Genomic DNA, 17,294 nt, shown 5'->3' on the forward strand with positions numbered 1-17,294 from the left:
TCTCACGTCACCTCCCCGCAGGGAGGAGACTTTTGCTTCCTCATTTAGACGGGGTGACTCCTGGCCTGACCCCAGGCCACCTGCCTCGTAGTCCCAGGCTCGTTCCAATCTCGCCCTGGTGCAGCCCCGGGTGGGGGCCCAGACATAGCAATGATGTCCTTGAGTAAGTACCAACATGAAATCCTCTGTGAAATAGTTTTCAAAACTGAGGATAAAGGCATTCGTTCTAAGACGCAACAGGGAAAACTGCACCAGCAGACATTAAAAGTAAGTCTAACTGCAGCAAGAACATGACCACAGACACAATGTCTGCAGGGAAGTGGCTCAAAAAATAGGCAGTAAGTAACCATACAAAAACCCTGTAAATAAATGCTTTCTGTGGGAAAAAATATTTCCCTAAAATACTCGAACACTGGGGCGCCTGGGTGGCCCAGTTAAGTGTCCGACTCTTTATTTCAGCTCAGGTCGTGATCCCACAGTTTGTGAGTTCTAGCCCAGAGTGAGGCTCTGCGCTGGGGGTGGAGCCTACTTGGTTGGGATTCGCTCTCTCTCTGCCTTTCTCTCTCAAAAACAAAACAAAACAAAAACACTAAAGCAAAAACCAAAAACCAAAAAACCCTTAAGAGCCATCATATGGAAGCCGAAGGGTGCCCGGGGAGGTACATGCCCATGGCTCCTGCACACTACCAGGGGGAGCAGAAGCCCTGATTAGACGAACACCCGCTGTGATAATATGCCAGAAAGAACGCATAGCTTCCAAACCCAGCAGAGGTGAAAACGGCTACAGTGTAGAAGGGGACAATCACAGAAGAAACAGAATACAAAACAAGAAGAAACAAAAGCGTATCGATTATGTCAGGCGATGTGGCAAGAGGAAAGAGAGAAAAGCGATAAAGTAAAAGGTTTTAGAGCCGAATGTGTCAGTAATTTCCACTAAAGATGGAAAGGAACAGAAGCTGTGGTGCAGGAGAGGAAGTGAGAGAGACAGCGGCGCCATGGACCAGCACGAACCATGGCCGGGGGGACAGGGTGGCCCTGGTGCCATGGGGAGGACGCAGGTGCGGACCAAGCCTTGCCGGCCCCGCCAGAGCCCCGCAGCTGGCCCTGGTGTTCTGCCTGCTCTGTCACCGGCCAGGGCCGCCCCAACGCGTCCTTGGCTTGAAAGTGGAGGTGGAGCCTGAGGTCGGGAGCAACCCGTGGCCATCGCTCACCCACGTCCCTTCCCTTCCCTGAACGGCAAGGACTTGCTTGAAGCAACCACCACCCCGACGGGTCTGCCTTAGGGACACAGCTCCAGATGCTGAGGCCGTGGAAATGCCATTAAAAGACTGTTAGGCCAAAAACTTGGACAATTAGGCAATATGAGCGAATTCGAGATACAGCCCTTACGAGAACTCAGGAAGAAAGGGACAGCCTGCGCCATCCCAGGGCTTAAGCCGAGTAACTAATGGCAAAGTAGAAAAGCCCCCAAACCTAGTGGCTGACACAGTGACATTCCTTTCTTATGCACATGGAGTCCAGCCGAGGTCAAGGAGGGCTCTCTGCCCCCAGGAGAGAAACAGGCCCGCTGGTCAGTGGCACCGCCGGCAAGGCTCCGGAGGGGACAGCGGCCACCCTGGTGGCCCGGCAGCTCTTCTCTGTCCCACTCAGAATGAGCCACGTGGCCCCAGACCCACTGCGGGGAGCTGGCGAACGGAGGGGTGGACGGTGCTCTGTGAGAAGGGGCTAAGGGAACTAAACCCGTGGCCAGAAGTCTCCCCCAAAGAGCATTTCGGGCCCGACTGGCTTCCTCAGCAAGTTCCATCGCACACTCAGGGAAGAGAGAGTTACAACCTGTCCTGAATTCTCCTAGAAAGCAGAGAAGGGTGCACAGCCGAACTTCTGTCACGGGCATGGCGTGGCGGTGTGAACGCGGAGGAGAGCGGTACCGTAAGGGAGGACCGTGGGTGGCGTCACCGCGGGGACAGGACGGGTTCCTGTCGCCGTCCCAGCCGACAACCACACCATGCGGTGCCGCGTCAGCGGGGTCCTGGGACCAGACTCTAGCTACCATTTCCTCTTCACGACAGCGGGGGCAGGCACTTATCACCCCTTTCTACAGATGAGGAAATGGAGACCCAGAGAATTCCAATAATTGAATGTCAGATATTAAGTGGGGTACCCGGAATACAAAATCCTAAACAAAATAGTAACCAAATCCAACAGTATGTTTGCAAAGGAAAACCCACCATTACTAGGCTGTGCTTAACCCAGAAAATTTCGGTTGTTTTTACATTAGCAAATTACTGTAATTAACCATATGAACAGAATAAAGGAGAAAAACCACATGATCATCTTCAATGGCTGCAGAAAAAGTGATAAAATTCATCCATTCACGATAAAAAATGTCTTGGCAAATTAACACTACAAGGAGCTTCTTTAACCTGATAAAGTCTATCTATAAAAACACTATGCATCACACACCCTCTAGAATGAAAACATTAAATCTTTGACAGTAAGTGCTGGAAACATGGACCGACAGAAACTAATACACTTCTAACGGAGCATCAGTGTAACCATTCTAGAAATCATCTGAAATTATCTGCAGCAAAGGCGTTAAGAACATGGTTCAGGAGTTAAGTGAAACACAAACATAATGGGACACAAAGTTAATAAGAACCAAATGGGATTTTAGAACTAAAAACATGTAATTTCTGAAATTAAAAATCCATTATCTACACAGGCCCAACTGCAGAATGGATGAGGCCTGTGACAAGGCAGCAGAAATGACCCCAACAGAGGGCAAGAACGAAAGATGGGGAAAAAGACCCGAAGTCTGGGGACCCGTGGGGATGCTACCAAGTGGTCTGGGTGTAACTGGGGTCCGGGAGGGAGGGTGGGACAGAAGCTGGATCGAATAACCATGTTGAAGAAATGGTGGCCAAAACTTTCCCAGATTTGATGAAAATTATAAACTCACAGGTCTAAGAAGCTCAACGAAACCCAAACAAGAGGAACATAAAGTAATAGCGTGGGGAGCGTTTCCAACAAGCCTAAAATGGTTGAATGCTAAAATCTTTTCAAAAAAATTAAAAAAAACGGTATGATGAAAGAAATTGCACTCCCCCGCAAAAACCGTATTTGCTGTGACATGCTTTCCTGCTAAGTTGCAGAGAAACTGATGCCAAAGGACACAGCCACGACCAGACAGGAGGGAACCGGGGAGGCCACCCCGGTTCCTGAGGGAAACGCCCGACCCCCGACCGCCAGTGGCAGAGCCCGACGACACACGCAGGCACCTGTAGGCCTGCCTGCTCTTCTCCATAAATTAAGTAGGCTCGGTTTAAAAAAGTACTTTGTTTTACCTAGAAGCCAAGTATTTACATAAGATAAGAAGTTTCCAAACTAAAAATCTAGTATTTTGTCCGTGTGTGCTCTAATTTTCAGAAATGCACTGTAATTGTAAGCAAGAGAGCGCCTGGGGAAATACTTCCACTGTCAGGCAGTGATGTCACAAAATGGTATTTTTAATGTTTCCCCAAACTGTGTTACTTTTATTAAATCTTGGAACGTATCTGTCCCACCTGCGCCTAGCTTGCTTCATGAAAGAATTCAGTGAGAAAATCTCAGTCAATTTATAAAAAGTCACTTTTTAGAATGTTAGTTTATCTTGTCACACAAAATTATTTAATGATCACACCCACGCTCTTTAGGGAGAAAAATACTGCATTTTATCTCAAGATATTTCACGGAAAATTAATGATGCTGGTCTCAAAAAACATCAATATGTCTTGTCTCAAAACATGTGAAGGGCTTGAATTAATCCTTTTTTTTTTTTTTTTTTTTTTTTTTTTTTTTTTTTTTTTTTTTTTGCAATCTCAGGAGCATGGAGTCAGAGGGAGCCACCCTGGTTAGCACTTCCCTGCAAACACTACCCCCACATGTCCTTGTTCACAGACTCACCTACAGGCAGATCGATCCCATCTTTTCAGGGGGTTTTAGAAAAGCGAGCCGGAGGCCCTGAACACGTTTCAAAACTTCAGCCGATTATGAACGGGAGGCAGAGCTCTGCCCCACCATCGTACCAGGTAGAAAAGAGCTTCCGCGGTTCACTAGGTGTGCGGAGGCGGCGCAGACGCGGCCTAGCAGCCGCCGCGCGGGAACAGGCCCAGCGTCTTCTTGAGCTCCTTGTAGCTCCAGTGCAGCTGCTCGACCTCGGCCTTGTGCCGCGCGCGCGCCTGGCTCAGTTCCTGCAGGAGGTGCTCGTTGGTGCCGACCAGGGAGCTGGAGGAGGGCGCGGGGGAGCGACGCCTGAGCACCGCCTGCCGCCTCCTCTCCAGCAGCGTCCTCCCTCACCTGGCCGGGGCCCTCCCCGTCCACCCCGGTCCCCGCGGCCAACCCCTTCCCGTCTCCCACCGGCTCCCGCTCCCGCCATCCGCCCCCGGCCTCCAGACCGCGTGAGGCTACGCGTGACCCGAGCCCTCGGCCACCAGGCCACGTGCAGGCTCAGCACCCGGACGGACGAAGGCAACGGACAACGGAGGGGTGCCTCGCTACTCCAGCCGCACCTGTTTTCTGAGAAAACCATCATCACCTTCCCAGCTAGCAGAACAATGTTCTCATTCTGGAACAGATCCAAAGACTGACATATTTCTATCTCCCGGTCCAATGTAAAGGGGCTCCCTGAATAATTCTGACATAGTGATAGCGTAACTGAAGAGTCCTGGTTTTACAGTGTTGACCACGATTGCCTTTGGAAGGACTTCAGGGAAGAAGCGGCCCTGTACTGCCCACTCGGCCATCTGCGAAGCGCCCTCGCCCCCCCAGTCGGCAGTGACCAGGGATAGATGGGAGCGGGGCCATCTTCCCATAGACGCATGTCCCCGACGACAGACCTCCTGTGCAGGCACCAGCCGTCTGCTCCGGCCAGGCTAAGGCCCAGAGTGGAAGAAGTCAGCGTGGACCACCACTGCCCCCCACTTCCACCCGCTGCACGGCAGCCCCATCCACACGCAGCCCACAGTGCTGCAGATGGGGGCCCATCGGGTTCTGGGAGCCATCCTGCCTCGCCTGTCCCCCCCTGCACCCATGACGGCTACCTTTTGCTCCCTTCCGCTGCTCCATCTGTGCTCCAGCTCATCTCCCAGGAGCCCCTTCCCCTCTGTACCTCGTGCTTGGGGTGGGCCCGCTGACCCCCCAGCGTCACAGCCTGGCTCCACCTAGGGCCGTGCTGCACTTGAGCCCGGGGGAGGTGTGTGGGACTCAGCCCAAGGTGGGGGAGTAGGGGTGAGTTGGGCTCAAGCTCCGCACCTCCACAAAGTACACCTCATACCACCCAGTGAGCGGCACGCCTCCTCCCTGCACCCGCTTCCCAGCACACGATTCTCTGGATAGAAACTGGGGCTCCGCCTGGACAGCCCCCACACTGCCTGCTCCCTTCTCACCACCCGGCACACAGCTGGGAGTAAAGGGGGAGGCCCCGCGCCCTAGGAGAACTGACAGGAACCACGCCAGGTGGACCGGGACAGCCCAGAGTCTCTCAGCAGCTCTCACCCACCCCTCACAGACGCCGCAGCAAGAAGGGACGTGCCTTTCCTGAAGAAAGGGGAGCTCAGGGGAGTTCTAAGTCAACCGGCGACGCGTGCGGCCCAGAACCCCACCTGCTGTGATGCCACCAGGCGGCTCCTCCGTGTACCCTGCTGTCACTGGGGCCGGCCCTGCCTCCCCCTGCCCCCCCCCCCCCCGCCACCCCGGGCAGGCACCTGTGGCTCTCCTGCAGCATCTGGGTCAGCTCCCAGACCTTGTCGTAGTGCTCCAGATGCTGCTTCAACTCCACGATCTCACCAGAGAGCCTCTTCACACTTGTTTCAAGTCCTGAAAGAGAAAAAAAGTAGCATCATTTAGTGAAATTGAATGTGTTGGAGTGTTTCATGTCCTGAAAGCTAAAATAGTTCGAGTTTAAACTGGATTGGGACACCAAAGACATATAGCTTGGAAAAGGTCGGTTTCTGTAAGCAACTCAAAAACCACCTTGGGATTAAAGCCTTGGGCCTCTGCCCTCCGGACACCCACGGAACCACAACCCCGCATGGAGGGTGGAGAGTGGAGACAGAGGTGGGCCTGGTGCCAGCTGGAAGCTCATTCCACTGATCTATGTGCTGGCAGGAAAGGGCCTTCAGGGGTGTCTCTTCCACCAGGCAGCAAGCTCTGCCCTAGGGGAGGCCTTGAAGCTTTGGGGACAAGCGACAAGAGGCCCGCAGTGGCCGTACGTCTCTGATGTGTCCTCCGCTCCCAGGCCCATCAGTGACACACTGTGTGTTTGGACTCCATCTACGTGACTCCTGTCTCTGGGCTTCCAACTTGTGAGGAGAAGAAATATATCATTTCTTGGCTCCCAAACCCCAAAACCAGGATCCAAATAAATCCGCACACAGACACATGGCTGTGGAACTACACAAGTCCAGAGACAACAGGAGAGCCAGAGCGGGAAGGTACGGGAAGAGGTTCAGTGAGGACACGGATAGCAGGCTCCCACAGCAAAGGCAGAGGCTCCCAAAAGCACTACGATGGGACGACACTCCTCAGCATCCACATCCACCTGCACTTACACCGGAGGGTGAGTGGAAGGGATTGTGGGAAGAGGACAGTGAAGGCACAGTTTCGGCATCCCCCAGAATCCCCATAGTAGTCTAGCACCAAGAGTAACTAGATGACAAAACTGGAGTCCCAAAGACGACCTTTCAGCACCTGGTGGTGAGGCAGCCTCAAGACCCAAACACGAGAGCCACAAGCCATGCATGGCTTCATCTGTGGGAGAGGAGCAGCGGTCAGGAGGGGGCAGCTGCTAAGTGTCCCCTATTTTCACAAGAAATCCCTGCAGGGCAACTGAGGACCCGCGGCTGACACGAGAGGCTCGGCCTCCCCCGGCAAGGGCAGACCAGAGGACCCCGTGTGGTCTGAAGGGACTGGAGCAACCCTGGGCCCTCAAGGCTGGCCTGCCCAGTCCCTTCCAGAGCAGGGCCGTACCACAGAGGAACAGCTGGGGAGGGGCCCAAGTCGTGCAGGAGAGGACACCAGAGGCAAGCGGGAGAGTGAACAAGGCCTGGGAGTCCCCCAAGGGGCTGCTGAACTTCTCTGTGAAGTTTGACGTGCTGCGTGCTGTACTCCTGGACACTGAGAGGACGAATTCCATGTGCAAGTGAACAGCACAGAGCACTAAAGGCAAACCCCACACACAGCTGTTGCCCCTGGACAACAAGAAGCCATACTCGGGACACATCAAAACCAGGACTGGATATTTCAGAATGAGCTAAGGACAGAAAGGAATGATATAAGAGGGGTGCCTGGGTGGCTCAGTCGGTCAAGCATCAGACTCTTGGTTTCAGCTCAGGTCGTGATCTCACGGTTTGTGAGCTCGAGCCCCACGTCGGGCAGTGCACTGGCGGTGTGGAGCCTGCTGGGGACTCTCTGTCTCCCTCCCCAACTCGCACTGTCTCTCTCAAAATAAATAAATGACCTTAAAAAAAAAAGAAATGATACAAGAAATGGAAGAACAACTTAGTCAGAAATGGGAATGTCAGAGAGGAGGCGGCTGGCCTCAGGCACAAGCTCACAGCAAAGGAAAGCTTCACGAGAAGCGAAGGCTGAGCAAGTGAAACAGGACAATGACATCTCAGGAAACAGGTGAAAAGTGGAAAGTTTTTACATGAAAATTAAAGAAGAGACTATGACGAACTCTTAGCATGCCATGAAACAGCCCGATAAACACAGCGGAAGAGGCCTGAGTAGGTGCGTCACAGACGCCTGCCCAGAGCGAAGGTCTTGTCTGTGGCTGCGCTCCCAGGACCAAGCCCACAGAGAGGGCCTGTGACGGGCCGTAGCCCGGAGACATCTGCTCCGTGGCCCTTTAAGAAAAGTTTCTGGGGGCGCCTGGGTGGCGCAGTCGGTTAAGCGTCCGACTTCAGCCAGGTCACGATCTCGCGGTCCGTGAGTTCGAGCCCCGCGTCAGGCTCTGGGCTGATGGCTCGGAGCCTGGAGCCTGGAGCCTGTTTCCGACTCTGTGTCTCCCTCTCTCTCTGCCCCTCCCCCATTCATGCTCTGTCTCTCTCTGTCCCAAAAATAAATAAAAAAAACATTGAAAAAAAAAAAAAAGAAAAGTTTCTGGACCCCTGGGGACCTCGGTGGGGCAGTCCTCAGTGAAGTTAAAACCTCCCAGCGACTTTGTGGTTTGCACCCAGATGAGATTCACGGAAGACACAAACTACCACCAGCCCGTCACTGAAACCCCAGAATCTGACCTTGAAATACCGAGTGCACTTTTGTAAAAATGGCAAAATAGAAATACAGTGAAGAGAGGGAAATGAAAGTGACCTGGCTCTGGAAGAAACGTGACAAAGAGGAAAAGCACCATGCTGCTGGGAAGAGCCAAGGAGACAGAGGAGTGACCGCGTGCATGCTCGGGGAGGCGGGCAGGGGGCTCCCCGGTCCGCGGCATTGCCAACAACACAGACCACATCCGAGCTTTTAGGGGTCTGCTCAGGCCAAGTGGGAGCGTCTCTCAGCCCTCAGGACATTTTACAGTATTTACTGGACCTGAAGTCTACCTATGAGTGTTTGAACACTTACACTTCACCAAATAATGTTACCAAATAAACCACAAACTCACCAGTAATCTGCAAGTTTAACGTAGCTGCAGTGTCTGCATTTTTTACTTCTTTTTTCAGGCTGAACAAAAGAGCCTTTAGGCTACTATTCTCCTCCAAAGATTTGTCTAGATGCTGTCTCAAGTCACCCTAAGGACACAGAACAATACACTTAAGACAGATGAGTCAAATTCAGTAAAACGTATATAGAAAACTAAACTTTGGAAATCACCAGACATTAGTTTTCTTTTATATCTCATAGCCAACAAACCACAATGTGAACGAGAGAAATCACAACTGCCCCCAGCTGAGCAGGACAGTGTACTTCAAAGGGGACAGTGAGAGGGGTGGCACAGTTCACGAGGGGGCAGGTGGTGTCCCCGGAGTCCCTGGGGAGGGTGTGCTTCAGCAGGAGAGGAGATGTGCTGGCTGCCGGAGCCCTGCCTCCTCCAGGAAGGCTCCATGGTTATCACAGCCTGGCTCCCCCTCTCTTCTCAAGGAGCAGGAACAAGGGCTGGGCAGTGTGCCAGCCCCAGGTGGTCCCTCTGGGCTCACTTCTTGGGCAAGAGCGCAGGCAGACCCCAGGGCTCCGCACTACCCCCAAGCAGGCACCTCCCTGCAGCCTGTAAGTGGATGGAATCAAGCCTGCGGGAACTGCAGACGGAGCGGGCTCCCCTCGCACCTGGAGACAGAGGCAATGCCCAACACGCCACGGGACATTAAAAGGGAGGAGAGGGGACCGAGGCCACTGTGAGAGCTAGTGGCATATGACCCATCAAAGCCACCTTGCCTGCAGAGAAACCAGCACGCGCACCCCCACCAGAGGAGTGAGTGTCTGTCTCAAAGTGACAGGGGCCCTTTCAGGAAACTGCTACGCTCATTCTCCTCCCCAACAGCCCAGCCAGCGCACTGGCCCCTCTGTGTGCACATACGCTAGGGCACTACAGAAACTGTTACACGGCCAGTTATGTCCGACGACTCGTCTCCCGAACACGTGGAGTTCTGAGAGGGCAGGGGCCGGGCCCCAGTGCTGACCGTCTCAGTGGAGGCTGAAGCAGGGACAGTGGACAGACGGCGCTCAGATACGTGCGACACTGCTGCCTAGAGCCAGGCTGGACCGGCTCGGGGGCAGGGCTTTCGCCAAGACCGGCTCCCCGGGCACTGGGATCTGAGGAGACACGACTGCAGAACCGGCGTCCTCACAACGGGGAGGAAACCAGGGTCAGCAATGGGCCCTTCAGGAACAAATGACTTCCTCTGTGAGAAGTACCTCCTGGCTGACTCACCACAGGTCTCCTGACCGAGCTCCACTGACCACGCCTCCCCTCCCCTGGGATGGGGTCAATGGGGTGAATCTCAGAAACAACTGAGCAGGGCTCTTGGGCTTCCTGATGGTTCAAGACTGCTTGTCCGGGCAGGGCCTCTCACTGCCCCCAGCCAAGGTCACCCTGTAGGACAGGGTCAGTCAGACCGTCCACAGAGGTGAAGGAGCGCGACTTTCACACTAGACTGCATCACTGTGGAACGGACCCCAGGGGCCCGTCTGCATGGATCCCACTGGTCCCACACTCAGCACTGTAAGGGGATGGGCTACCTACTCAACTGCACCAAACCCAAAAGCCGTGGCCTTTTGTTTCCATGGTTAACTGGCCATGCCGCGTCCCATGGGGTCAACACTGTCCAACAAAAAGAACGTCTACGCAGTGATTATGGTTCAGGGTCACAGGGCTCCAGTCCTTTCTGGACACAGTCACCACTTGTGTGCACACATACATGTCCACAGTGCATCCATCTAAAGACCAGAGGCCGCCAGTATCATTTCACCATTTTTTATCTTTTTCTCTAAAAGTAAAGCTTCGTGTGGGATCTCTGAAATGGCAGCTTCTCATATAGATGGTATCAGGTGTTCCAGAGACCTGTCTCCCAGCAATCCTGTGGCTATTCTCAGTCCCATCTTCTGAAAGACACGGCTGACGCTGAGGCTGGATGGGCAGCTGCCAAGACGGCCCAGGGGTGCTCCCGCCGTCACGGGGCGCCCTCCCCTCATGTGGGTGGACCTACTGACTGGATCCCGAGCAACACACTATGCAGAAGTGCTGACACGTCCCTCTCAAGAGCAGGTAACAAAGGACGACCTTCTACCGGGCCACTCCCTGGCCCTGAGGAGCAGCTGCCATGCCGTGAGGGCCTCGGGTGGCCTAAAGAAAGGCCCTCGTGCACAGATCCAAGGCTGCTGTGGGCAAGTCCGGCAGGGGCTACCCACCTCCATCAAGCCCTCAATTGACAACGTGATGGCAAGACCCTGAGTCAGACACACAGCTCGGCTGCTCTGGGACTCCTGACCCACAGGAGATGTCGACAATAAACCCTTGCTACTGACTGTGCTGCCCTCTAGGGTAACCTCATAGGCAGCAGTGAGGGACACCACACAGAGGGCTACGTAACTTGCGAGGACTGACTGGCTGCTGTGTCCCAGGCCACCCTCTCAACCACATGACATAATCTGTTAGTACTGACTCTTTACAAGAAGAGCCCCCTGAACACAGTCCATCTAGTAAAACTCAACCATAATACTTAGCAAGGTAAACAACTTCACCCGGCTGAGTGCACAGTAGACATCTTACTCATTTACACACACACACACACACACACACACACACAATTTATTTTGAGAGGACAGCACGAGAGCATTTGAGAACATACAAGACGGGCAGAGAGAGAGGGAGAGAATCCCAAGCAGGCTCTGCGCTGATTGCCCATGTGGGGCTCGATCTCACAAACTATGAGATCATGACCTGAGCTAAAATCAGGAGTCAGACATTTAACCGACTGAGCCCCCAAGCGCCCCACATGACAGACATTTTAAAGTAAAAATCGTATATATTTGAGGTGTGCACTTGAGGATACACACACAGATGGTGAAATGATCACCACAGTCAACTGATTACTGCAGCTTCTCCTCACAGTGAACATTTCTTGGTGAGCACATCAAAGCTATTTTCATAGCAAACTTCCAGACTCACTGCAGTATAGGAACTGTGGCCCCAGACCTAGTCATCCTGCACAACCACGGAAATGTCCCCTTACCGCCATCTCCCTGTCCCCCCACCTGCCCGCCCCTGGTGATCATCTCCCACTCCATTTCTATGTATTCAACTCTTAGACTCCACTTATAAGTGAGACCATGCAGCTGATTTCTTGCTCTGTCTGGTCACCGGGCACACTGTCCTGCAGGTCCCTCCATGTTGTTGAAGACAAGACTTCCTTCTTTTAACGGCTGAGTAACAGTCCATGCTATAAGTACACATTTTTTTTAATCTGTTCATCCATCGACAGACAGTTCGGTTTCCCGTGTCTTTGCCACAGTGGATAATGCTGCTGTGAGCACGGGGGTGCAGATCCCTCTTGGCGGTACTACTTTCACTTCCTGTGGTCACATACCTGAAAGTGGGATTGCTGGGTCATATCACAGACTTATTTTAATTTGGGGGGAGCCTCCATACTGTCTTCCATGCTCGCTGTGCCAGTTTGTATTCCCTCCAACAGTGCACGAGGTTCCCTTTTCTCCACATCCTCACCAACGCGTTTTGTTTTTTTGATTCTAACTGCTTCTGACAGGTGACGTCTCTTTGTAGCTTTGATCTCCTTTTCCCTGATGATGAGTGATGCTGGGCTTCTTTGCGTGTAGCTGTTGGCCATTTGAATGTCTTCCTTGGAGAAATGTCTATTCAGAGCCTCCAGCCATTTCTCAGTTGGGTTCTCTTTTTGCTACGGAGTTGTGGTATTTATATATTCTAGAATTTAGCCCATTATGAAACAAATGGTTTGCAAACATTCTCTCCCAGTCCACAGGCTGCCTCCTCACTGGTACTGTGCAGGAGCTTTTGAGTTTGATGTAGTCCCACTTGTGGAGTTTTGCTTTTGTTGCCTGTACTTTGGGTGTCAAATCGAAAAAATCATCACCAAGACCCTATCAAGGGGCCTTTTCTCTGTTTTTTTCTGTAAGTTCTACAGTTTCAAGTTTTACATTTCAATCTTTAATCCATTTTGTTTTCTTTTCTTTTTTTCAACGTTTATTTATTTTTGGGACAGAGAGAGACAGAGCATGAACGGGGGAGGGGCAGAGAGAGAGGGAGACACAGAATCGGAAACAGGCTCCAGGCTCTGAGCCATCAGCTCAGAGCATGATGCGGGGCTCGAACTCACGGACTGCGAGATCATGACCTGGCTGAAGTCGGACGCTTAACCGACTGCGCCACCCAGGCGCCCCTCTTTAATACATTTTGAATTGACTTCTATGCATGGTGTTAAGGGTCTGGCTGCATTCTTTTGCATGAAGCTATCCAGTCTTCCCAGCACCATTTATTGAAGAGACTGTCCTTTCCCCATCATATATATTCGTGGTGTCCTTGTCAAAAATTTGTTGGCCATTTATGTATGAATTTATTTCTGGGGTCTCTATTCTGTTCCATTGATCTGTGTGTCTATTTTTATGTCAACACCATACTGTTTTGATTACTATAGCTTCCTTCATAATATAATGTGAAATCATGGAGTGTGATGCCTTTTTCTTAATATGGGTTTGGCTATTAAGGGTCTTTTTGTGCAACTAGAAAAAGGAGAATACAAATTTTAAGAAAAATAATCACAAATTTTATAATTTTTTATTTCTGTGAAAAATGCCATTGGAATTTTTATAGAGATTGCACTGAATCTGTACATAACTTTCAGCAGCATGGGGTTTTTAACACTATTAATCTTCCAGTTCATGAACATAGATATCCCTCCATTCATTCATCCATGTCTTAATGTTTTCAGTGTTTAGATATTTAACCTCCTTGGTTAAATATATTCCTATGTATTTTATCCTTTTTGATGCAGCCATAAATGAGACTATTTCATTTCCTTTTCAGATGACTGTTGGTGTAAAGAAACACGACTGATTTGTTATACTGATTTTATGTCTTGCAACTTTACTGAATTGATCAGTTCTAATAGGTTTTTGTTGTTCTGAGTCCTCAGGATTTTTTACACATACAATCCTGTCCTCTGCAAACAGACAATCTTACTTCTTCCTTTCCAATCTGGATGTCTCCTTTTCCTGCATGCTCTTGCTACTACTTCCAGTGCATGGATATGCACGTCCTATATGTGTCCGATAGTGGGTCTTAGCTTAGAAAGCAAGCTTTTGGTTTTCTCCCACTGATCATGATGTTAGCTGTGGCCTTATCATAAGTGGCCTATATGGTGTTGAGGAAACTTTCTTGTGTTATCTGTTTTGTTGAGACTTTTTATAATGAATGGATGTTAATTTGGTCAAATGCTTTTTCCCATCTGTTGAGATGACTGTGTGGTTTTGATGTTTCAATCTGTTTATGCGGTGTTTTAATCAGCATATGTTAAACCAACCTTGCATTCCAGGGGGAAATCCCACTTGGTTATGGTGTATACTTTTTTTGATTTGTTTCTTGAATTTGACTTCCTAGTATTTCACTGCAGATTTTTAAATTATGTTCATCAGTGGTATTAGCCTGTTGTTTTATTTTCTTGTGGTGTTTTTGGTATTAGGGTGATGCTGGCTTCATAAGTGAGTACAAAAGTATTTACTTCTATTTTCTGGAAGAGTTTAAGAAGGAGTATTAATTCTTCTGTGAATGTGCAATAAAATTAAGCCATGAAGCCATCAGGTCTCGGTTTTGTTTGTTGTTGTTGTTATTGGGAGGTTTTATATTATTGCCCAATTTCCTTATTTGTTATTGGTCTGTTCAGGCTTTTTTTTTTTTTTTTAATTTTTATTCATTTTTGAGAGTGAGAGAGACAGAGTGCGAGTGGGGGAGGGGTAGAGAGAGAAGGTGACACAGAATTCGAAGCAGGCTCCAGGCTCTGAGCTGTCAGCACAGAGCCCAATGTGGGGCTCAAACTCATGAACTGCGAGATCACAACCCAAGCTGAAGTCAGACACTCAACTGACTGAGCCACCCAGGCGCCCAGGCTTTACTTCTTGATATAGTCTTGGCAGGCTGCATGTTTCTCGGAATTTACCCATTTCTTCCAGGTTTTCCAGTGTGCTCACATATAAGCACCGGTAACAGTCCTTAGGACCCTTTTTATTTCTGAGGCATTCACTGTGATGTCTCCTCGTTCACTTGTGATTTGAGTCTTCTTCCATTTTCTTAATCCAGCTAATGGTCTGTGGATTGTGGATATTTTTTCCAAAACCCATCTCAGTTCTGGTATTTTTTCCCCATTATTTTTCGAATTCTCTATTTGATTTATTTCTGCTCTGATGTTTACAATTTCTTTCTTTTTTTCTGTTGCTAACTTTGGGTTTAGTTTGCTTTTCTTTTTCTAGTTCCCTGAGGTGTAAAGTTAGGTTGTTGAGATCTTTCTTCTTTTTTAACATAGGCATTTGTGTGTAACAGTCTTACACGGTGAGGTTAGGAAGGGCAGGGGCAGCCCTGCCCAGCCAGGAGTCTTGGGGCTGGGGGCGGGGGGGGGGGAGGGCGCTAGGGTGGAAGCTGTACTGGCTCTACCTGCCCTTGGGTGCCACCTGGTGGACAAAGTCCATCCGGTCCAAAAGCAAGCACGTCGTGGGCCTGTGCTGACTGATGCAGGCAGGACAGCAGCAGGGACCCCGGGCTCACCCAGCTAACTAGAGCCTCTCTCGCCAGTGGTCCCAGTGGTCAGGGTGCCCGAGCCAGGGAGCACCAGGGCCACAAAAACTCTACCTCAAGCCCAGCTCCATGTGTGCTCTCTTGTGCAGGACAGGCAGGGCTAGGACATTGAGGCTAGGACAGGATGCTGTCATCCAGAAAGCCCTGCTGTGTAGGGCTCGGGAACCATGCAGGGAGTTGTGGGGTGGGGAGGCTGGCGGGGGAGGGGACCCCTGCCCCTGTGGCCTGACAACAGCCAAGGGGAAATGCATCCCCAAACAAGGCCTCCACCCCACGAAGAGGGGTGAATGAACAGAGACGACGCCAAGGGCATGGCTCACCATCTCCTTCCGCGTGTTGCTGAGTTCCGACGCCACCTCACTCATCCTCATGCTATACTGCTGCTGCTGTTCAGCAAGGAGCTTTTGCAAAGATCTCTTTTCCAGAGTAAGGAAGCTAATTTCTTCACTCACGGCTGCTGAGATGTCCTGAGCTGCTGTAAACTCTGGCATCGATGATAAAATCTGTCTTGCCTGAGCTAGGAGTAAAAATCAAATGATATTGTGGCAGTTATGTTGAAAACACGAAGAATAAACAAAACGTGTCCAACAGATCTGGAGTAACACAAACTCTCAACTGGCAAAAGGACACGGACGCCAGCGACACCACCTCCCTCAGGTGTCTGCACACCCATCCACTCACAGGTGGGATGGGAGGCGGGGACACAGGAAGAGTTTTATTCTAAAGCAAAGGTGCCCCTGAAGAGAAGGCCACGACTGGACAGTGTGCCTGGACGTCCCAGTGGCCCGCCACGCTCTCTTCCATGGCACTGCCTGCTCCTGCTCCTGCTCCTAGCCTGGGAGCAAGTGGGTAAGATTTATAGGATCAGGATCCAGGGGCTCCAGCATCCTGGGCAGTCCTGATTCTAGAAGCTCCAGGGCCATGATACCAAGCACATAGCTCAGCTCCGGGCAGGGTCCAGGGTCTGCAGGAAGGACGAGCGAGCTCCTGCCCCAACTGAGACCCTGAAGGCCACACACTGGGCTGCGGGAGAAAGACACAATAACCACCCCAGGGTGTGGCGTCTCACTCTCTGGATGAAGGGCGCCCCGTGTGCTCCTGCACCCAGGCACAAGCAGAAGCAAAGCCAAGTCCTCCCTGGGAAGTGACCACCCTCCTGGGACTCATCCTCAGTGAAAGCTCAGCAAATCCAGGGCCCTGCACAAAAGAGCACACGTTCGCAGGGCCGGAAGGAGACAGCACAGCTTTGTGATCTCTCCAAACCTTCACATAAACCAGAGCAACGAGAACCCAACATGTGAACAGCACCTCCAACAGAACCAGGTGATGATGCAGAGTACCAGTAGGAAAACCAACAGCCGCAGTCCTGCACGACACCCCTCGTGCCTCACACCTCATGGAAGTCCCGAGCCGCTTCAAGAGGGCGTCAGGATGCTCCATGCAGTGCGGCAGGGACGGTGACGGCCAATGGGGAGGGTCCAGCAAGGTGCAGGGCTCAGAACCCAGCAGGCAAATAGCACCTGCAAACAGAATGCTGCCCGGAGGGCGGCCCAAGTACGGGTCTGAGCGGACCGTCCTCCTGACTCACCGCGGAACACCTCGTTGCCGTGCAGGGACTTGCAGCCGCCCCAGTACCTGTCCACCAGGTCGAGGAGCGCCTCCAGGAGCACCACTTCCAGGCCAGCCTTCTTCCCGGGTGGCGGAGCTGAGTACAGTTTGGCAGGAGACACCTGCCACGGAGACAAAGCCATGATGCTGAGATGCCAAAATCAGTGGTTACTGTGTGAAGCAAAGCCTCTGACGCCAGCATGCCTCATGCTGATGCCCTTGTCCTGCAGAGGTGTGCACGATGGGGCTGTCCAAACATCACAACGCTACAGGGGTGGCACATGGGGATCCCTTTCCTGCCCCCCCGGACGTGTGGCATCCTTATACCGGGAGGAACAGCTAAAGGACGCGCTAGCAGGTGTCACACCAAGTATGTCAGTCATGAGACCCA

General features: G+C 51.6%; 1 protein-coding gene across 5 annotated transcripts in view; it reads right to left on the reverse strand.

Annotated features, from left to right (window-relative positions):
• Positions 1-3,687: 3,687 nt before the first annotated feature.
• Positions 3,688-17,294, reverse strand: part of CEP72 (centrosomal protein 72) — a 34,406-nt gene continuing 20,799 nt past the window's right edge. For all 5 annotated transcript variants that reach the window (XM_045039503.1, XM_003981592.5, XM_023239967.2 and 2 more), the window contains exons 8-12: positions 16,884-17,025; positions 15,616-15,812; positions 8,645-8,771; positions 5,742-5,853; positions 3,688-4,263 (exon numbers count right to left, since the gene is read on the reverse strand). In XM_045039503.1, the coding sequence (XP_044895438.1) occupies positions 4,122-4,263; positions 5,742-5,853; positions 8,645-8,771; positions 15,616-15,812; positions 16,884-17,025 (720 nt within the window). In that variant the 3' untranslated portion in view covers positions 3,688-4,121. The remainder of the gene's footprint in view (positions 4,264-5,741; positions 5,854-8,644; positions 8,772-15,615; positions 15,813-16,883; positions 17,026-17,294) is intronic.

The sequence above is a fragment of the Felis catus genome, chromosome A1 (genome assembly GCF_018350175.1).
Source record: "Felis catus isolate Fca126 chromosome A1, F.catus_Fca126_mat1.0, whole genome shotgun sequence".
In the NCBI taxonomy this organism is placed as follows: Eukaryota; Metazoa; Chordata; class Mammalia; order Carnivora; family Felidae; genus Felis; species Felis catus.